The sequence below is a fragment of the Seriola dumerili genome, unplaced genomic scaffold (assembly GCF_002260705.1).
Source record: "Seriola dumerili isolate Sdu_G_001 unplaced genomic scaffold, Sdu_1.0 BDQW01001892.1, whole genome shotgun sequence".
Taxonomy (NCBI): Eukaryota; Metazoa; Chordata; class Actinopteri; order Carangiformes; family Carangidae; genus Seriola; species Seriola dumerili.
Window position 1 is genome coordinate 112,141 of NW_019176147.1, and position 22,936 is coordinate 135,076.

The 22,936-nt window shown below is 42.5% G+C and overlaps 1 protein-coding gene across 1 annotated transcript in view; it reads right to left on the reverse strand.

Moving 5' to 3' along the window:
- ctnnd2 (catenin delta 2) overlaps positions 1 to 22,936 on the reverse strand; it is a 162,762-nt gene that overhangs the window by 88,329 nt on the left and 51,497 nt on the right. The window contains exons 3-10 of the mRNA XM_022768920.1: positions 17,370 to 17,404; positions 14,209 to 14,325; positions 8,774 to 8,925; positions 8,357 to 8,386; positions 8,213 to 8,272; positions 5,509 to 5,654; positions 3,646 to 3,890; positions 1,673 to 1,828 (exon numbers count right to left, since the gene is read on the reverse strand). Coding sequence (XP_022624641.1) covers positions 1,673 to 1,828; positions 3,646 to 3,890; positions 5,509 to 5,654; positions 8,213 to 8,272; positions 8,357 to 8,386; positions 8,774 to 8,925; positions 14,209 to 14,325; positions 17,370 to 17,404 — 941 coding nt within the window. The remainder of the gene's footprint in view (positions 1 to 1,672; positions 1,829 to 3,645; positions 3,891 to 5,508; positions 5,655 to 8,212; positions 8,273 to 8,356; positions 8,387 to 8,773; positions 8,926 to 14,208; positions 14,326 to 17,369; positions 17,405 to 22,936) is intronic.

The window sequence follows — 22,936 nt, forward strand, 5'->3', positions numbered from 1 at the left end:
GGAGCCAGAGGGACAAAACAAAAAAAAAAACAGACCTCAAACCTTTTAATTATTAGGGTGAATTTCTCTTTACTGGAACAAAAACCTTGAGGACAAAGTGTGAGGTTTTCTTTCATATTCCCCTCTTTGTGTGTTTCTCTCAACGTTCAGGCGACCAAACCGGCGGCACAACGTCGAAAACATTTTAAGGACACGGTTGATTTGCTTTGATTTCAAAGCACCCAAGCTAACGCCCGTGGGATTAATTGAGATTAATTTTCAGCCTTGAAACTAATTAGTTAACAGACTGTGACTGAGAGACAAATTGCCATTGAGACCCCAATTGGATTTGCCTACCTGATCTGGTAAATAGCGCTACATGATCAGATGGTAAGAAGAAGTCTCTTATGTATAGCAGCCATTAATATAAAACCACACTATTAAAAAACACCTAGTTTTTTAAGTGGGACCAAGCTGTGTCTTTTTCTGTTCTGCCCGTCTGCGCTGTGAAGTATTTCTTTGATCCACCACTTTACTGGGGTATCATGTGATGTCTGCGTGCACTCTTGATTTTTAAATTTAGATGGTTCAGTGGGTGAGTTACAGCAGCTGCAGCTATTTCTAGTGTTGAACCATTTGAAGACTTTTTCACAGTCTCACTCCGATTCTCCACATGTTACCAGTGGTTTTATCATTTTCCCTTTATGCTTCTAACTCTGTCTAATGAGGCACCTTCATAAATCCAGTTCAAAGTCCTTAAGAACAACTTTTATTCTATTAAAATGCTCCTGATTGTTGTTTCTGATGTTTTTTTCTCCCTCCAGTGTGATATGTGCTTCGTCTTTGCAGTTTAGTACTGCAATTCCACAAAGCTGGGAGGTTTACAAGAGACAAAATCTAAGCAGCAGACACGGAGATGTCCCGAGTGTTTCCAGTTCCAGGCTCCAGAAATTCTGGATCCTACGATTCCCATAATGCAACTCAACCCGCATCTTTCCTCAGACTTCTCCTGCCTGGGGAAGGCAAATCTCCACACCTCAGGTTCTCAGTGAAGACTCTGTACTCTCCATGGCTATGCTGAGAGATTACCCAGATGACATCATCAGGGTTATGATGACATCATCAGGGTGTTTTCTCAGATTTCTTTTTTGCACATCGTTCAGCCCTAATTTGAACCACAATCTTTTTAACGTCTTATTACCGACTAACATTTACTATTGCATCTGACTTTGGTTTATTTCACAGTGAGAAATCTGTTTATTTATGACTTAATTACCATTCACAATCTCCAAACCCTTTATTAAAAACTTTATTAATGACTTAATGACTCTGCAGGGGAGATTCCTCATAACCTGGCAACCCAAAGGTTCTTCCTATGTATATGATTTATAAAGTGAATTATTTGTTAATCACTGAAAAATATATTACAAGCCCTGTGTCCATCCTCCTTCCTCCTTTTCCTCCATCTCACTTTAATACCTTAGTTGTGAATCTGCAACCGTCCTCCTGTACGGTCCGTGAAAACTCACTGGCCGTCAGACGTTTGCTCTCTGCTCAATCTCTCTCTGTGAATCCTCATTCCTATTCCCCGTGTCTTATGGGATTCAGTGTTGTAGACTCTGCGCTTGTAGATATCACTTTTAACCTCCTTAAACAAATAACTTTCTATCTCATGTCTTTATTTCCCCTCAGCCTCCATATCCCCGTGTCTGCTTACCTTGTCCTCTAAGGTTGGGTTTGGTGTAGACTCTGTCTTCGTAGATGGGGTCGATGTGGTGTTCAGGAGACTGCAGGGGCCGGAGCTCGGAGCCCAGGTGACTGTGCTGGCTGCTGTAGGAACCTCTGGAGCCTGGAAAACGCAGGAGAAACACAGAGGTAAGATATACTGACAGAAGGATTGATGGATAGACGGATAATTGAGGGGATGTACCGTAACATATCAATGTGATCGGTAAACGGTGGAAACATAGAGAATACAAATTAGAAAGCAAATGAAATTTAGGCCACTGAAGTCAGTATTGTCTTTTAAATGACTTCATAAAACATTTATAGAAATGCTTTCATGTTTTACTCTCTTTAAACTTTAAAAAGGCAAGAGTATCCATTCATCATCAAAGAGCGTCGGGCTGCTTTTGCTGTAGTTACATACACCATAAAAATAAAATAAGCCATTTAAACAGTAGCTTACAGGAAGAGCTCGACTCTGAATCAGACATTATCTTGTAAACACGGCAGCCAGTTCAGTCACCGGTCGTTGAAAATTCAATGAAGTTGCAGAAGACACAGACAGATAAACACATGAGAATAAATTTTCATGTCAAACTACTCAGGCTGGCGTGTATTTGCAGGGGGATGTGCAACTGATATTAAAGGTCCCATATGATATAAAGGTCTGTGTCCATGTGTAGTGTGATTATAGATCAGCTCTAGCTTCTATATTAATACTGTGAAAGTATCAAAGCCTCAGTCCACAGAGAAATGCACACAGCCTGTATTCAGAAACTGAGCCTTAAAACCAGCCGTCAGGACTTCTGGAACTTTGTGATGTCACAACAAAGCAGTCACCAAGCCCCGCCCACCTGGACCCACCATCCAAACCTTGCAGGATTTGGTTTCTCTGAGTGTTTTTACCTGAAATCCGCTTTATTTTTATTGGATCACTCAGAAAACAGTCAGCCAATCAGAAGAGAGGCTCAGAGCCTCCTCTCTTCTGATTGGCTCACTGACCTTGTTACCAGAGCTGCAGAGAGAAGCCTGAGAGAGGAGATGTAAAACTACACTGAGATGGTTTTTGGTTCTTAAAACCACAAATATATCTTCTTATGGATCGACACTTCAAATAAACCACAGAAGAAGTGTATATATATATATATATAGATTTTCCTCCAGATACAGATACAGATACAGATACCATATTGACAATAAAACACTGACATCGAAGTGCGACACTGCATAACATATGATGATTGATATCATATGATCACATAAAAATAACTCTTTTAATAGGTTTGATTAACATGAGGAGATAGTGGTTGTCATTGCCACTTTGTATTTGATATGAACAAATTTAATTCAACTAAATAAAAGATATTTTTCAAAAATGACAAATCCACCTTTTGATAAAGCTCTAAACAAAGTCAAACTGTTTTTAATTCATGAACTGTTCAGAAATTCACGAGGACAATCTGATAAATTTTAGATAAAACCTTGAGCAAATTTAATAAAAACTGTGTTTTCTTTTGTGTCCTTTTGCTCATGCTGATGAACACTAATCACATGTAGATGGAAAGTTCACTTCACCTTTAACTATCACAAACTAACATAATGGAACTGCAGCAGAAATATTAGGCCCTAAAGAAAACCTGTAATATAAAATCTCACTGAACGAAAGGTATTAAAATGGGAATTTCAATTAAACAGACATTTAGGTTATTCTAAGAAACGACGCAATTAATGAGATTGGTCATTAAGGAACATCTGCACTAATATTATTATTCTATGGCAGGTGAATGCTCATTTTGTTCTTGTTAGAAAGGGAGGACTATCTACATTAAACTACATTACTACATTAAATTTAATATGACAGTAAATGACATGACGGCACTTCACACACACACACACACTCACACATAAAAAAAGTAATAATAAAATGGTCTTGACCTCTACCTGCCAGGCTACCAGGCCTTTGCAGGGTTGCGTTGGCGTAGAGCTCGTGGGAAATCTTGTAGCTGTCTGGTCCGATGTGATGCAGCATGCGCTTGGTGGGCGACAGCGTGGCGTAGCTTCCCACCACCGAGCTGAGCTGGTGGATGGGTGACGAGGTGTGGTTCCCGCCCGGGGAGGCTGCCATGGGGAGGGGTGAGGAGGAGCCGGCGGCGCCCGATGCTACCATGTTGATGGGCGATGACGTGCTGCGGGAGGAGGGAACAAAGGTGTTGGAGGGTTTTTGTTTGACTGTTGTTCATACGTCTCCCGTTCCGCTCTGTTTTTGACTTCAAAACTGGTTTTAAAGTCTCGTAATGTCCTCTGTGCACATTTGGATCTTGACCCATGCTGGGTTTTTTTTTACAGCTACGTTCCCAAACTTTATTCCTTTTCACCCGTTTCAACAATTCCCTGATGTGATTTCCCCTTAAGTCGCTTTAAGGTTGTTTAAGTCATATTAAAAGGGACTGATTTACTCCAAAAACACGGCGGGCAGCGGATGCACACATGAAGCAAACTCAGATATTTTCATGCATGATTGTCGGGGCATATGGTCAACGTGCACAATCTGTGTGCACAGTCCATGCTGTCATAAAGTCTGGGCTGCACGCAGTCTGTGTGGATGTTCGCAGTCAGGGGCAGATGATGAAATTTATGGCCATGCGGATGAGAAAACTGTCACACTGCCTGACAAAAATGATATATGTTTTGTATCAGATTGTTCCAGCTCTGTACTGAAACTATATAATATTTACACCAAGAGAAATATTAAAACCCTATGACTCCATCAGACAGATGCACTCTGGACGTCTTGAGCATCATTTCATACACATCCTCCCGATATTCAGACATATTTGTTTATTTTGGAAACTTTAGGATCTGAGCGGGAAATTAAAATAAAATTCTGTGGGTTTGAACAACATTTGGCTACACAGCATGAGCTTTTATCGACTGGCCCACCAGCAGTCTGTTATCTGTTTAACATTGTAAAACTGTGCTTCAGGCGTTTTCATCTAATATGTACTTGTGCACTTAAGCCTCCAATCAATGCACAGAACAATTTAATCCCTTTAATTGTCTTTGACAGGGAAAAACTCTGGACAGAGTCAACACCCGGCAACAGGTGAGACCAGCACATTCAAAGTCTAAAACCAAGGCATTAGAAAAACGGCAAAGGGACAGGAGCATATTCAGAAACCACACGAGTGCTGGCTCGTGGCTTTAACAGTCGAACCAAGGTAAACAGTAAATGCACCGCACTTATAAAGCTCTTTTTTCTAGTCTTATCGACCACTCAAAGCGCTTGATATTACACCCACTCACTGACACATTCATACATCACACCCATACACACACTCATGCACTGACGGAACAGCCATCGAGGACAATGTGGGGTTCAGCATCCTGCCCCAGGACACTTCAACATGTGGACCAGGAGGAGCCGGGGATCGAACCGCCGACCGTGATATACTCAGCACGCAGCACGTCGATGCTGGTCACAGCTTTCTTTCTCATAACGTCGCAGGCTGAGGCGTGATAAAGCATAACGTAAAACCTTTTGAAGTAGCAGGTAGCGCAGGAATCTAACATGACTTATACAACACAGAGCTTTCGTTCTGAAACAGGCTCCAGAGTGTTTTTCAAAGGCAGAGATCTCAGCAGCAGGTGAAGTCATTGTTGAGTCACTGGTATTGATCAACAGCCGTATCGACCTCCTTGCAAATATCTTTTTTTTGACCTTCGGGACCAGTAAAACTCTTGCGTAACGTGCTCCTGGCAATGAGACCTTGTTAAATCATTTGGTCGGACTGAAATCGAACCAACCTGTAGGACTTGGCGAGCCGGCTGGGTGACTGCTTGGGTGAGGACACCCTCTGTAGCGTGGCGTAGCTGGGCATGTCAGAGGAGGCTGATCCCAGGCGCTGCAGCTTGGTAGGGGATCCCACCGCCTGCAGAGGGGAGCTGACACGCTGTAATAGAAGAGTTGTACTTCATTAAAAGGGAATGTCACTCACTTGAAATATTCATCCGCTCCCTCTTATTCATGCTATTATTTTCAGAGAGATGAACACCCCCACCCCCCCGGAGCTGGAAAACCAGAGAGCACAGACTCTAATCTGTGATAACATCGTGATGAAGAGCTCGGAGTTATTAGACCAAACATAAAGGGATGACTCCGAACTTTTACAACCAAATGAACTTGAAACGCGTCTGCGAGCAATGGGCCGCCAAATGAAGTTTCCTCAGGATCCTCAACATGCATTTTTTTCATTTCGTTGCCAAATGGGGAAATAAGTTGAAGAAATATTTGCAAGGTCTTGCAGTTGCAGGGCTGAAGGTACAATTTTAAACACTCCATTAATTTGGATGAGCTTGGTCAAGACGTGCGAAAGTGAGGACGCTGCCAATTCCTGATACAGCGGAACAGTGCTGTTAAATCTTTTTAAATGAATTCAAAGACATGATTAACACGGGACTCTTAAAATCCTAAGCTCTGAGCCTGAAAAATGAATTCATCACAGTGCAGCAAAAGAAGCAATAAAAGAGTAAATCATCGCCTAAGAGGCCAAGATTTAACACAAGTTTGCTGCATTGTGGCTGCACTGTTGACCGACCCCATACAAGGAACTGCTTGCAAATCACATACAGTAATCCCATTGTACTAATTGCAAGAAAGATGCAGGATAAGCTTTTTCTTTCAGTTGCTACCAACAAAGCAGGAAGTCGGATGAAGAGCGGGCGGCACAGCTCGGCCTCCACAGCACTGAGGTGCCATGTGTTTATATTGTATAAAACACTCAACATCTGCCCCAAATATAACTAATACTTTGGTGGTGAAGTAGTTCACCGCAGCACAGCTGAGAGTTGTAATCTTCTGCTCCGTTAGGTCAGTATATAATCGACAACAGGATTTGTTTATTGGTTCCTAGATTCTTACATCAGTCAACAAAGTACAGGAGGAGGATGTGGAGGTCACTGGGCTGAGATTTAGTGGACTGTTAGCCTTTGGCCCAAAACTCATCTGGTTAAAACTAATGATTTTCTTGGTTTAGCCGTAACTGCCGTGCTGCATTTATGGTCTGGTAGGAATTTTTTTTTTGTAATCCGGGACATGAATGTAGGTCGGTAACGGTGTTACATGAATGTCCTTTTCAAATCCAGCAGACGAACCACAAACAAACTAAAGGGTTTACGTTTGTTCCATCTTTGCGAGTTGGAGAAATGATAAGCATGATAAACTCTAGAGGGACGAGTAAATCCTGCAAGACGGGAGTCACGTGACAGCGGCAGCTCATCATTAGTATCCTGGTGCGGCTATTTGTACAGTAAGAGGGTAATCACTGAAGAAGTGCAAAACACAACTGTCCCCTTAAAAAAACATGAATAAAGCTCTCCACAACACTTGGGAACGCACAGTAGCGCTCGTTAATCAACCTGCTGTGCTGTAATATCCTCTCACCTCCAGTTCAAACAAAGCAGTAACTTACCACCGTTATTCATTTCTAATTAATGCAAATGTGTTCAAATGTCAAAATGAAGATTATGAGAGAAACAAAAACTAAATAAAGACTTTGAGCAAGCTAACCTCCGTCCGTGGAGGTTCATGCTAACGTAAGAGTTTAAAAACTTATTTAAGAATCCCTTTAAATTAATTACTTTGCAGTTTTGTGTTAAAGATCCATTACCACAAAATTTACTCTCAGATTCACTTACCCAAAACTTAACTTCCTCCAATTCTAGTGTGTCTAGAGAAATAATCAATAATCAATAATTCCTACTCAAATGTGTTTATTGTAACATTTTTTTCACAGTCAAAGAAATAACTGAAGTGAATCCATCATCAGCAAATATGATGTTTTCACGAAGCTCGGCTCGGCGGTTCCCTCAGGTTGGAGGTTCAAGACCTGCTGGGGTAACTCTCTTTGCCTGTGTGAAGTTGTGTTATCCGATAGCATCTAATCATCTAAATAAATTGATCTTGTTCTAAGAATTCTGGTAGCTGGACAACATTAAAAGGAGCTATTTGTAAGTTGTGCTATCGCTACATGGCCAATGTGAGCAATAACAGCTGTTAAGTTACCAGCTTCAGTCATCACTGTGTTTATAAGAGGTTATAGTAAGCCCTCTGAGCAGCGCTACTTCGTCAGGGACAGACTGGACGCCACAGTTACTCAGGAAGTGAAAAGAAATGAAAGAAATAGAAGCAATACATACTTCTGGACTGGCGAGTAAACAGCTGTTAATGCTAACGTTAGCTATGTGGCGATAGCAAATATATATAATAAGTACTGCTACAGCTGGTGTGTTCAGAGGCTCACTGCGAGTCTGCAGAGGGTCGATAAGCGTCGTATTTCCTTAATGCAACAGAATGGATCGGACCATCAGAAAAGAAACCGTGAAACTTTTGGACTCCACCTGGTGACAGCAGGGTTGGAGGAATCCACCAACCGTCTACTGCTGAGAGGATGCAGAAAGCATCCACCAGACGACAGTTGAAGCGTCACAGTAATTCTTCAGGGATTTTTACCTGTGCAGGCAGAGTGGCGCAGGAGTAATACATGGATGGTCCAGCAGGTGCAGATCCTCCCTCTGTGGGCATATGGAAGGCGCTGCCATGGGCCTGCTGGGCAAATGAGTCTCTCTGGGACTGGGAGGGAGAGTCTGTCCCCACTAACTGGGCAGCTGCACGGCTGGATGTCACCTTGAAAAGGAACGGAGTGTGGAGGGACATGAGAGAAGTGAGGGAAGGAGGAGGTCGTGGCAACAAGTGAGAAGTAGAAAGGGATGTAAATGAAGGAGGAATGCGGGAGAAAGGAGGGAGGAAAGAGCGGGGGGGGGGGACAAAGGGAGTACAAAGAAACGGTTTGGGTGAGAGAGAGGGGGAAGATTAAGGGAGCACAGAGTGGGACGGGAGACGGAGGCATGAAGAGGAGGAGGATGGGTGAATAGAGAGAGGAAGGATAAAGAAGCAGAAGGGTGGAGGAAGGTGAAAATTGAGGGGGGGGGGGGGAGTAGAAAAAGATAAAAAATGGAGGAAAAAGGAAACAAGGACAAAGAAATCCTTCGATGAATTCATGCGTGTTTGTACCTGATTGTAGCTGTGAACTGCCCCTCCGACCTGCCCGCCGCGGCCCGTGACTGTTTCCCCAAGTGCCAGAGCTTGGTTACTATGGTAACCAGCTGCTGCATAGGCATCCTGGTTGTTGAGCTGCAGAGCGCTTTGGGACAGGAGTCCTTGTCCTTATATGAAAAAAAAAAAAAAGAAAAGAAAGAAGAATTAACAAAGGAATAAAGGAGGATGAAGAGACACATGACACCAGAGTCGTTTCTTTAATGTAAATCCATAAATTCTGTCTTTTCTATGTGACAAGAGGAATTCTGGTTCGGAGCTGGAGAGATGTCAAGAGAGGGTGTTATCAGCGTTTCAAAGGCTCGAAACTTCTCATCGTTGTCAACAGCGACCTTAAGACTTGGTTTTTCACTCCCGTCGAGCTGCTTTTGTGTGACTGTTTATAACGTTTTGCCTGTCTGTGTTTGTGTGGAGATTGTTCGCGGCCCTGAAAGCCCTTTTGTAACCCAGTTTACGTGTTATACAATGTTTTCCTTTTATTTTTTTTAATGGGAGAAGAATGAATGTGAACACAACAAATGCAACCGTCTCAGTTCGTAACCGACCTTGAGATGAAGAACAGAATAGAAAAACGACTGAAAGCTGAAATAGAATGAAATAGAATACCTTGCCCTCCTTTTCTGAGACACCCATTTGCTTTTTAGCCACTATGTTATTCCAGCCTCTCTCCGTTCTTTTCCTCTCGTGCACCGCGACCCTTGAATCTCACCCTGTTCCTGACCTCCATTTAAAAACACACTCCTTCACCGGCTCCCCTCCTCACCCTCTCTCTTTCACTTCCCTCACCGCTCTCCACTACACGTCTTCTCCACTCCATATTCCTTTGTATAATTCAGCAGCAGGAGTAGAGAGTGGTAGATTGAGGCCAATAAAACATAAACTTTCACTCACTCCTGGGCGGATGATGCAATAATCAGAAGTATGTGTTAACAGCGTATCTTGTGCCTTTATAAATGCACTGCAGTGTGCTGTTCATAATTTGAGATTTTGGGAAAATAAAGCTCGTTAAGCTATAGAGTAAGGAGTCAATTAGCTTAGCATGAAGACTGGAAACAGGGAAAACAGCTAGCTTATCTTACTCCCTAAATTCAAAAATATGTCTACCAACACCTCAAATGTCACTCATTAACATGGCGTCTCGTTAGTTACATCACCGATGTAAATCACACAGGCGGTTAAAGACAGCAACTTATGACTGGTTGAGGTCCAACAGCCGGTCTGTCATTTCTGTTGCGGTTATGACACAGTGACCATCTAGAGAGGCGAAGACTACTGATGTCAGCATTAAGCTATATTAGGCTAATCTCATTCTTCAGTGTACAGCACTTTAAACCTACATAATAAGATATAAAGGAGGCTTTTAAGGCAGGTGAGCTCGTCTGACTTTGGGCTGAGTAAGAACTAAGAAGAAGCCGCCAGTGGCCGAGTGTTTGGAGTCAGATCCATTTATTATTATTATTTTCTCATTTTGTGAAACATAACCCACGGCTCAGCTTAGTCCCCGGCTCATTACACACCATCTACACTTTGCAATGTTATCTGTCAACTGTGGTAAAAATGTGAAGTGTGAGAATCACTGACACACTGCTGCGTAACACCTTTCAGTGGCGCCGTTTTTATTACTACCACTCTTACTTCTAACATTCAGGCCCCTCATCCAGAATCTGCCAAAGGTCGGTCGGCCAGGCTCCAGCTGGACGGTCACGCAGTCAGCTACTACTGAGCTAGCAGCTGGTCGGACGTCAAATCAGCCGGTTAGCCGACTCTTCAGTTTGTGAATCAGACATCAAATGTTTTTTTATTTTCTAATGAAGTGCCTTAAAAACAAACGCCGCCGTATTTGCCCCTTAAATCTTTACGTCAGCAGTCAATTTGTGAATGTGGATGTCATTTATGTTTTTCCAGGTACGTTATCTCAAACTGTTGTTAAACTCTACAAATGTTCACGTCTCGCTTTTGTAGTAATAATTTATGTCTGACACTGTAACTGATTAACAGCAGGTTCACAGAGGAAACACACACACACACACACACACACACACACACACACACACACACACCTGCAGCACACTGAGATAAAATGCTGTATTGCTAATTTTACATGCAGCCTCTTTTAATTTGCACGTAGATCAATTAATTTCTGGTATAAACATGCAGACAGAGAGTGACACGAACAGGCGGTAAGTAATTGACAGGACACATGCGTGGAAGATAATGAAAAAACATTTCCAACATGTGTTGCAGACTTGTGAACTGTGTATTTGCTTGGATGGCACATAAAGTTTGAAGTGGATTTAATTTAAGTTAATTGAATCATTTGAGGAGGACAGGAGGGCGGGAGCTGTTCGCTGCGCCGGAGCCAAAACGCTCCCATCCCTCTTATTAAAGTCCTGTTAAATTTTTGATGCACCCTTGATTTATTCACTTTTGGTGATGATAGCAACGATGTGCCTCATCAACAGCTTTAATTACAGAAATAAAACTCATTTTTTACCCAAAATGTCACTTAAAACATGGCGTCCCCGAGTAGCACTTTGCTCCAGTAACGCAGCAGTGTATACGCAGCCACTTTTATGTCCGTTTGCCTTTTCTCACTGCACCGGAGAACAACTTTACTTCATTACATCAGCTCTAAATAGAGCCCTAAGTTCCTAGCGCTTAGTATTTATGCTCTTAAAGGAGTTCTTGAGCCGTCCTCCATCAACACTGGCGGTCCCTTTAATCTCTACTGATGCCAGCAGTCGAAGAATCAAACCGAGAGCAGCAGAGACGAGAGGAAACGCTGCCTGTTTGTTATTATTAAAGACAAGAGAAAGAAAGATCATAGAGTGCCAGCGGTCAATATCCACTGCACGGGACAGATAAAAGTCAGCACCTAACGGCAAACGGAGTCAGTGTGGATAAGAGCTTTGGAAAAATAAAGCTCGACTGAAGTGAAGATTCACTTTCGAGAGCAGCAAACGGCTCCTGTAGGCAGTCCAGCTGGTGATTGCGCGTTATTGAAAATGTGATATTAAGCTGAAGGTACTGGGTGAGTTTACTAGGTCAAAGCCTCCATGTCCAATAGAGACTCATCTTGGGTGACTACACACACACACACACACACACACACAAAGAGACACACATGCAGAAAATGCAATGGAAGAATTTGTAACTCTAGATGGATTCGCACACAAACCCAGATGTGCGCGTGCGTGTGTGTGTGTGTGTGTGTGTGTGTGTGTGTGTGTGTGTGTACAAAGCCAGAGGATGTTTTCCACAGTTTTTGTTTGCCACTTTAGGTTTGTTTCATATGGGTAGTAGAGCCTTTAGGGAAGTGAAAGGCCTCATAAATACATTATCACTCAGATGGCACATTGAACATTGAAGGCTCCATTGAATCCATCTGAGGTGAGTGAGTGAGGGAAAGAGTGTGTGTGTGTGTGTGTGTGTGTGTGTGTGTGTGTATAGGGGATGTATTAGTGTATTGGAGGGAAGTAATGTGGCGCTATAAGAAGGTCTCTGCCTGTGCTTTTTAATATCATTTCAAAGTTGAATGCACACACACACACACACACACACACACACGCACCTCACTCACTCCTGCTCGGTGATCGCATGCATAAACACACACCACATCTGAAACACACATAAAAAAGTTGAGTGACCAGTGTTCTCCATTGACACATTTCAATATTTCATGTGTCATGTGTCTATTTTTAAATTCCTATCTGAGGCATGTGCAGTGTATCTTCTACACACACACACACACACACACACACACACACACACACACACACACACACACACACAGAGATTAACATGCACTGCTGGTAAGCAACCTCAGCATGACACATAAAGACACTCAGCGGACTCTGCTGCTGTGTCGTACTAATCTGCTCAGCAGCTTGAGTAAAGGATGATGCTGTGTGTGTGTGTGTGTGTGTGTGTGTGTGTGTGCGTGTGTGCGTGTGTTACAGGTGTGTGTATGTATGTATCTCTTCATATGCAGTGTATATGTGCAGCCTGTGATGCTTCTTTACACGGCTGTAATCCTTTTCCTTAGTGTTAAATAACAACTGTGGGTTTGTGTGCCAGATGGATTTTTTTCACTGACTGCTCCTCTCTGCTTTCTTTTTTTTGTTTTTTTTTTTTAAACCAAAGTCAAACAAATACAAATTGACCATTTCCTGGCAGATGTTGGCAGATGTACCACTTGAAATGCTCAGTAATTTTTTGAAACAATGGCTCCTTGATTTCAGACGGAGGGAAACAAAAACAGGCTTGATTTCTGTCGGGGTGAAACGACAACCGTCACCGGCAGATTTTATCAGCTGCAGCTAGCTAGCTAATTAAGCTAGCTAATTAAGCTAGCTAACGATACTTCCAAGAGTTGGTGGAGAACATCGGTCTGTGATTTAGTTGCGATGGTTGAGGTTGGGATAAGGACCAAAGGAATGCATTAAGTCAGCGAGTGTCCTCACAAAGACAGAAGTACAAGCGAGTGTGTGTGTGTGTGTGTGTGTGTGTGTGTTCGCCTGTGCCTCCCCTCTCTGCACCGTGAACAGCAGGCCAGCTGACACCTCAGCAAGGATGGATTAGCATATCAAACTACTGGCACGTCTCTGCATGCCTCCTGACACCTACTTTCTCTCCCATGGGGTCGACTATGGAAAAGACACGGGTCATGTTTCAAGGTGCAGCAGGCAGCTGCCTTCAAGAGAAAAACCTCTGAACAAAAAAACATGGTGCTACTCGGCTAGCATCAAATGTTCGACAAAAGTAGCATCTAGCTGGTGAACACAGTGGAGCATTTAGCTGCTAAAGGACCAAATATTTCCTTCAGAGGAACAGAAGGAGCGTAAATACTGGATCGACAGTATATTCGCCGGACGGACAGAACATCCTCTAACTGGCTTAAATTCAAGGTAATGATCAAATGAAATAAAACGACTCTTAAAACATAAATAAACTTTTTTCCCCCTCTGTATTGCCAAGTAGAGATTCTGACTATATCCAGCTTCAACCTGGGAAAAAGCCTCTGCAGCAGAGAAGAGCTGGATTTATGTTTAAGGTATAAATAGTTAGGATGAGCATAAACCATATTTACACTATAGATGGAATAAAATGAAAGACAACATCGTGTTTGGTGTTTGAGTAGAACCAGATAAGTAAGACATTACTGACTCGGGTTTTATTGGAGGCTGCCTTTGTGAATCACATTTTCTTGGCGAACTCAAACACAGTCAACAAGTTAATTAGCTCCAGACTCCGGTTCTGTGGAAAATCCGCTCCCACTGCTGCGCGATCGCACTTTTACCTATTCCCTCTCTCAGCTTTCCATCCCGGCCGTCTCAGTAAAGTACCAGGAGAGAAACAGCTTCCTCGTTTCTAAACCGTGACATTGCTCTTACTGTCTCCCGTAGAGGCGTCCTGCGAGTCCAAGATGCCCGACTCCTGGAGCGATCGGATGCAGGAGTCCACCAGCTCCAGGCCGGTCGTCAGCTCCTCCTCTATGTCCTTCTGTCCATCTGCGAGCGCACAGACAGAAAGAAACAGGAAATGAAGACACAGCCTCTCCTGCCTCCTCCACACTCTTCCTCCGTGTGTCCACACTGCGGCGTGGAAGGAGTCACGGGCCCCCGATGATGACCCCCAATTTCTCCGGCTCCATATCCATTGTGAACGTACCCATTAACCTTCAAATACCCATCATGTTCAGTACACACCCCAGACCATACAGGGCAGACGTCCACGTTATCCTGCCACAGGTTTCCAGTGGCAACACCAATTTAAATAAGAGTATGTCATTTGTAAATGTCCTATCAACTGAAATAAAAGGTCTTGGCCGTTTAAACCCGACTCTCACAATCTGCATCGAAGAAAATCACACACCTTCTTCTCAAGAGTCGTCACTTCAGTCAAATGGAAACTCAGAGACATTTTGACGGTTTCTTCTGACTTTCCACGGTGAAGATTCACCGGAAGTGAATACATGCTAAGCTAACTGTGCTCACTGCCCACCACAGGATCTCAGACATACACAACACAGATAATACAAAAATAACAGCAGTGACAAAGTCCATCAAATTCCACTTTTTGTTTTCCCCGATCAATACATTGTTCAGGATTTGTTCCATTAACACGGCTGTTAGGACCTTGGAGCGCTGACGCTCTTCTCCATCTATTCAGACACAGATGTTTAACTGAGTGTTGAAAACCTTTTGCACATTCACATCATTTCATTTCGTTCAAAGGGTTAAACTTAGATTTATATTTTCATGCTCCTCGTCTTGTCCATTAAATCTGTATTTCTGTTGCTTTTTCCTCCAAATCTGCAAATATTTCCACATCTGGACCATCAAAAAACGATAAACGATAATCTTGTCAAATTAAAATTCACGATCCTCCAGCTGCCGATTAGCAACTAAACGAGCAGCCTCGTTCACACATCACCAGAGTAACGTGTGATGGTAAACCCTCGTGTCAAACTCATAATCCTGTTGGATGGAGATCTACGTGGCTCCACCTTGTATGTGCAGAGCATTCAGAAAGTTTTCAGACCCCTTCCTCCGTTTCTCCTGATCATCCTGAGATGTTTCTACACCTGTGGTGAACTCAGCTGACTGCACATGAATTGGAAAAGCCACACACCTGTCCGTCTCAAAGCTGACAACACAGATCAGGCAACATCCACACTGACGTGTTTTCATTTTGAAAATGCAGATTTAAAGACGTCAGTTTTCGCTTTCTTATCAGAAATAAACTCCGTCCACACTAACACACCTGAAAACACATTATCACATGACCATTCACGTACACTGGGCATGTGTGTGTGCAGAGTGTAAACAGGAAGCAGATGGTCTTACTCTGCAGTTGGTTAGGCACAGAAAAAAAAACAAACTACGAACGAGGAGAAAACAGAAACAGAAACAGTTGTAGCATTAAAATGCAAAATTTAACTCAACATCAGCTGCTAGCAAAAGCAACAAGGTTGTAATTTGTTATCCATGTTGCATTCACCACTGGTAATCATGACTGATTGGATCCAATCAGGAGGGAGAGGAGAGTCTCCCTCTCTGGCTGCACAGACTACAACAGCAGCAGTGTTTCCAGAAGTCTCCGTTTTAGGGCCTCAACAACTCTGGAGTAGCGTGGACGCCAGGCGTGATGAAAACATGTTAGCGTGGATGAAACCACAGACGCCATGATGTTGCGGAGCTGCCTGCAGAGCTCAGAGACAGGACTGTGTCGAGGCTTCACAAGATCTGCTGCTCTGAAGATTCCCAAGAACCTGACGGTCACTCCGGCTGAGTTTTTCCTTCTTAATAAATTTGCAAAAACTTCTAAAATTGTTTTTTCGATTTGTCATTGTGAAGTATTGATTGATTGATTTTAGCATCAGGCTGCAACACAGGGGTCTGAATACTTTCTGAGGGCTCTGTAGCTTCCAGGCCTTTTGTCAGAGCCGGACTGATAACATGTCCAGTGCCTTCAGGTTAAAGAGAGTCTGCCGAGGAGGATAAAACCTTAAAACTGAGCAACATTAATCTCTGATGGAGGGATGGAGAGGAACGGCAGTAGAGGCCTTAGTGAGTGGATTTAGATGGCTGCTTTTACTGACTTCGACTGATGCAATTGCAGGCTGATATTGATGCTGCTGGTGAAATATTTCCAGCGGTGTCTGCTGCATTACGGTGGATTTACTCTCACCCTCACACACAAAAGCCAAAAACTCATTTTTAAACCCGTTTGATCCAGAAGTGACGGACTTTTAATGATTCCCGACTGATGACGAGATCAAATGGTCCGATTGTGGCGAGCAAAAGTTTTTCTTATTTCATCAAAGAGTAAATTTAGTCTCTCTGAGGGCGAGTGGTCGAGCTGCAGCGCAGCAGATGGACGAGGACCACAGCGGAAACACTGAAAGCCTCGAGTGTGAAACGTTTTTGACCACAAGCCTCTGAGCTTCCTCGCGTTTAGTCACCTCTTTGTTGGCAGAGGTCGCCAACCCTGCACCCAGATAATCAATCTACTCTCTGCACCTTCTGACTGACAAAGAGGGAGCGAGAGAGAGAGCTAAGCGTCGGCCGTGTGCGGTGAAGTTTTCAGCTAAAACGCTGTCAAAGAAGTTGTCAAGCCCAGAGAAGTGTCTTAATTTGACTTTGTAATTGTCTAAAGGCCTCACGCTCATTGATTCTTCATGGAAAACACTTCCCATCTGGCTCCACAATCAGGTTGAACTAAACGCTGAGAATTATTTGCAAATGCTGTTTGACCTTTGCTCAGCTGTCAGAGCGGCTGACGTTTGTTTGGGGAATTTGAGAGACAGGAGGTTTTTCTTTTTTCTTTTTTTTTTGTTAGAACAAGTCTTTTCTGTTCGGGTCTTGGTGCAGAGAGGGAATAACTGCAGCAGCCACCATAGCTCTTCTAAAGGGCTGCATCAATAAACTGAAAATGCATGATTGGGGGGGGGGGGGGTTTACAGTGGCTACCAATGTAATAAGCACAGTCAGCAATGCACACAATAGAGGACCAGACAAAATGTATGAAAGCATTTAGGAGGAAATATTACCTTGGTTGTTCCAGCGAAATTTCTCATCTGCTGAACTGCAAGAGACAAACAAGAGAAAGCAAACAGTGTTAGAAATATTGTTTGTTGATGAACCAGAAGCATAACTTTAAATTGTAACAGTATTGCTATCAGCCTCAGTGTCTTTTTCCCATTAAAATTCACTTTACAGTTCTGTAATAAAACAAGAATAGGATGGAAAAGTCTGGTTTGCTGGTTTTAAAGGTCCCACATTATATAAAGTGAGACGTCCATGTGTAGTTTGATTATATATATTTGATCAGGTCTAGGTTCTATATCAATACTGTGAAAGTATCAAAGCCTCAGTCCACAGAGAAATGCACACAGCCTGTATTCAGAAACTGAGCCTTAAAACCAGCCGTCAGGACTTCTGGAACTTTGTGATGTCACAACAAAGCAGTCAGCAAGCCCCGCCCACCTGGACCCACCATCCAAACCTTGCAGGATTTTGGTGTCTCTGAGCGTGTTTACCTGAAATCTGCTTTATTTTTATTGGATCACTCAGAAAACAGTCAGCCAATCAGAAGAGAGGCTCAGAGCCTCCTCTCTTCACACACACACACACACACACATATGGGACCTTTAAGTAACTGTACCAGTGTATATTGTTGTATGGCAACAATTATTGCCTATTGCCTCTATGATGAAGAATGACAAACCATAGGGTGCTGTGGTTTGGGAAAATGGAAACCGAAGTCAGATCCAATTAGATACTTTGTTGTCGAACTGAAAATGCGGCTGTTTTTCCTGATGCAACAGAAGTGTTATCCAGTCACAGAAAATATTTCAGGGAGCCCAAAAGGATTTTGAGATAAAACTGTTTCTAAAAGGCAGTGAGAGAAAACATCAGTGTAAACCGGCCTCGGAAAGAGTCTTTACTCTGGACAGAGCAACAAAAACATGACGACATACCAAAACAATGCAGAGAGCACAAAGAAAAAAATCCATCCACACACACACACACACACACACACACACACACACACACACACACACACACACACACACTGATGAGGTACTAAAGTGACCACAGAAGATTGACAGGAGATATCTCCTTTGATTCAAACCAGTGCCAGTTTCCATGAGGACGGGATCGATCGACTCTTTTCAATTTCATATGAGTTTTTTTTTGTTGAGGAAGTTATTAGGTGTAATTAATGCGATAAATTTGAGAAAGACAGACAGAAACACAGATCGAGGAGGATTATAGCTGCAAGTCCTGCCGCAGAAGAATCATATTAAGAGTGGATCTATAGCAGACGGCAGTCAAACCGTTTCCTAACCCGAATCCTCTCAGAGCAGCTCTAACTGGAGGAAACATCCTCTACAATTAACAACGTGTGCATCGGCTGGAAGGGTGTCGATTGCTTTTCCTTCTCTCACTACTAAATAAATTAACTGTCGACTGTTTTATTCTATATGAAAAAAACAAAAAGTGATATTGATTTTCCTGATGGCTTAATCTTGAATGAGGTCTCCACGTCAGCTTCCTATAGCGCTTATAAAAAGGTGGGATGTTGTTTCGGTCGCATGTTCTTTTTGGTGTGTTTTTGTCTCTGTTACTCTCCCTCACCTTAGAAACTCTCTAAACAGTTTATTAAAGCGAAAGTGGAAAACCTACAGTTCTATATCTGGCAAAAATCCAGGGTGACAAAGAAAAAAAGGAGTAAGTTGAAGAAAGTTTAACTTTTAATTGCCCTTTTCTTGTGTTAACAGCTAAAGTGAGATTTACACGACAAAACGTTTCTAAAATGGAGCAAACATCAGTGTATTGAAGTGTATTGAACAGAGCAGGGGGGTTTGGTTTACTGCATATGAATTCAGCTTTTCTTTTCCGACAGGAACATCGTGTCATTTCCTCTGTCAGAAGATGTGATGTCGCACCTTAATGTTACTATAACTGTGTTGCTGTATTTTTTAATAACACATAATCTATCATTTTATTACATTATTATATCTATGTTCGGGTGTTTTTTATAATATATAATTATATTACTGTATTTTAAAGGGTCGGACTGTGCAAAACTTCTACAAGTACAAAAATCTTAAGTTTAAAATAAATCAAAATAATAAAGTAAAAAAAATATTGCATATGACAAGATAACATCACGATATTCAATATTATCGAATATCGCTCAAGTGGCTGAAGCTTCCAGCAGGAGAGTCTACACTGCAGGTCAATAAATAAAAGCTAACATTAGCCCCCGTGCTAACAGTCAAGCCATAATGATGCTGCACAGTTCACACAGTTCAGTACATGTTAATAAAACGCCTTGATGGTTGATTCGTGTTACGGCCACGAGCCTTTCAAAATAAAAGCTGAAGTTCTAGATAAGAAAATAAAGCAGGTGAAGAAGCGGTTTACAGAGGGATGGTTTGACATTTTGGAAACTTCACTTGCTCGTACGACCCTCGTGTCTGTGCTTTAAATATGAAGCTAGAACCAGCAGGTTGTTAGCTTAGCTTAAACACTGGAAGCAGAGGGAAACAGTCGAGTCTAGCTTCGTCTGAGAAAAACAGCGTCTAAATCCCGCTAATTAACGCACTGTCTTGTCTTTCTAACCCATGAGCGCAAGCTGTGGTTTTACAGGGTGGATCTTCCTGTCTTTAAGCTAAGCTACTTGCTTTTAGCTTCACGTGTAGCAGACACACAAGACAGTGGTCTCATCTTCTTGGTAAGGAAGCTAATACTTGTTTTTTATGTATTTCCTATAATATCAAACTATTTTTTAAGACCTCTGCTCAACAAACAGCTATCATTTATTTATTTATATCATTTTGTATTTTCTGAGAGATTAATGCCAGGTAGCAATATCGTCTCTTGTCAGTTTTGCTGCATGATTTAAAATGAATGAAATCCCCCATATCTCCAATCCAAAGCCTTCACAGTTAAACCCAGCGATGAATGCTATTCACTCCCTGCAGACACAGAACAGATGCTATTAAATCATCCCATTGATTACCTCCATTTTCTGTGTGTGTGTGTGTGTGTGTGTGTGTGTGACGGATTGTGAGGGGGAGCCAAGCGCTACATGTTAATGGGACCCTCTGTCAGCAAAGCAGACTCCTCATTCATCAGGTGTATACCAAACAATACACACACACACACACACACATAAACACAAGCTGTACACAGCACACTACTTACTACACAAAGAACACAAATGAATCACACAAAGCAGGGGAGCAGAGAAAGGCGTTCACCCATGTCAGGGAGGATGGAGTGTGTTGATATCACAGGGATATCTTGGCCGGAGCAGGATGATGAGGATTATTATCACTGGTCTGGGTTCAGACAGCCAGTACTGATGACACAGGCTGAGTCAATGTTTCCTTAAAGGGCAGGACACAACGGTCCTCACATTCCTTCCCTGCGTTTGCTTTTATCAAAATGTTGCCTCTCTACTCCTGAAAATGCCTCGTTAGGGGTGAGTGTGTGTTATTTACCAGCGGTTGGGACGTGACGCAGGTAAAAAAAAGCTCGCACAGAAAGCGCGCTACATCGACAGGAGTTAGAGCTCAAATACAGACCAGTCCAGAGGGAGATCAAAACAGAGCAGAGCAGACATGACAGAAAGAGCAGACGAAGAGAAGAGAGGAGACACATCAGAATATAACAGGATATCTTTAAAGAGAATAAGCTAAACTAAACGACAGTAAAAATTAGTGCTTCATCTAACACAGTTGAATTAGTTTAATGAGTCAGAGTCAGGGTGTGATCACTGGGTGACAACTCTGCCATTTGTCTCCACTACAAGCGTTTGCCTTTTTGCTGTATCTACACGGGCTGAAGCAATTAGTCAAATAATCAATTATGTCGACTGATGGAAAAAAAAAATTAGTCGCCAACAATTTTTCTACTCATTAAGAAGTTTCAGTCGTTAATCAAGCGACAACCCTAAAGCACCATGTTAGCAGGTCTGTGAGGCTGACAGTGAGCTACAGAGCTACAGCACTTAGCTCAACACAAAGATCACTGAAGTCAGTACGATTCCTCCTCCGGGGACCATGAATGATTGCACACAATGTAAAGTCACGTACATCCGACAGGTGTTAGGATGTTTAAATGAAAGTAAGGGACCTACTGACGCGGCCTTACATCGTGGCGTGATTGTAATTTATGGAATAAAGTCTGTGCTGCAGAACTGTTTGCTTCTTTTTTGCTTGTTCAACGACGATGACAAGAATTATATGTATTATTGTAAAATGAACACGTTGGGATTTTGGACTTTCAGGTCAAACAAAAATTGTTATTTGTGGCTCTTAGTTTTTCTGTGGTTTTGAATCGACCCACCTCTGAGCAGCCGGACCTGCACTGACACCTGAGCTGCAGCCTTCCTCCTACGTGCCGTCCTCCTCCTCTCGGGCCACCAGCTACATCTGATCGGACCTCACTATCTGAAACAGCTCATTGACCTCTTGGCCCAGGAAACACAGAGAGTTAGTGCTTTTTCCCCATTGAGTCTCTATGGCGCATGAACGAGATGTGACAGTATAATTAGTGAGGCCGAGAGAGAACTAATTGACAGCGCGATCAACTCGCCAGCTGCAGGTCACGCCGCGGCGTAGCACTTCATCACCGCTAATGATATAACGCTGCGTGCATGTGCAGGCAGGTGTGAGCGTGGCTTAGTTCATGTCCATAGTAGACGGCACATGTGTGCACAGGGATCAACACCGGTTTTTGTGTTTGGGTGTGCAAAGCTCAAATATTAGAGTAAGAGCTGGAAACCACTAAAGAGCTTTAAAGGTCATTAATGAAAAAAAAAAAAAAAAAGGAAATGCTCTCTCATATTTCATTGTGCTCATCCTCGGCTGTGCACACAACACAAACCTATTGCATAATCCTAAATAACACAACCGCAAGTGAGGCACAATGTTGTTTACTGCAAGACTGTTCCACAACAATACTGGATTATCTCAAAATGCCTCCAGCTACTTCGACAAGCTGCAAACACTGACCTTGCTAAATTAGGATGATAACATTAGAGGAACCTCCCCTCAAGTGTGAAAGTCAAACTAAGAGACGCCTTGTACTCATTTACAAAATCACTGGATAAAAATTGATTAGCAAAAAGTAATTAAAGTCTTTCTTGTTCCACGACCTCTTTGAAATCCCGCTCTGTAGTTGATGGCTCTAAAAACAAGGATCAGGATCGTGAACAGATGAACAACTGTGTCCCCTCTTTGATCAGCCCCATACAGATATGTAATATATCACATACATGTCCCTCTATCAACAGTGATGTTGTCATGTATGTTAATTATAAGGGGATATGATATCATCCAAGTATACGTCCTCTGGATATATGAAGATATAAGTTTATAACATATATTAAATACCCATAGTAATAGTAGTACCACGATGTTATACCACATATATGTCTCTCTATATATGTTATACCATGTGGTATAACATGTTATACCACAAACATCCATATTTGTATTGGCTAGACATGTATTTCTCATAGGTTTCATGGATCATTTTTATACATATTTTTATTTTATTCTATATGTAAATATATTTGATATATGTTCTGCTTGTACAG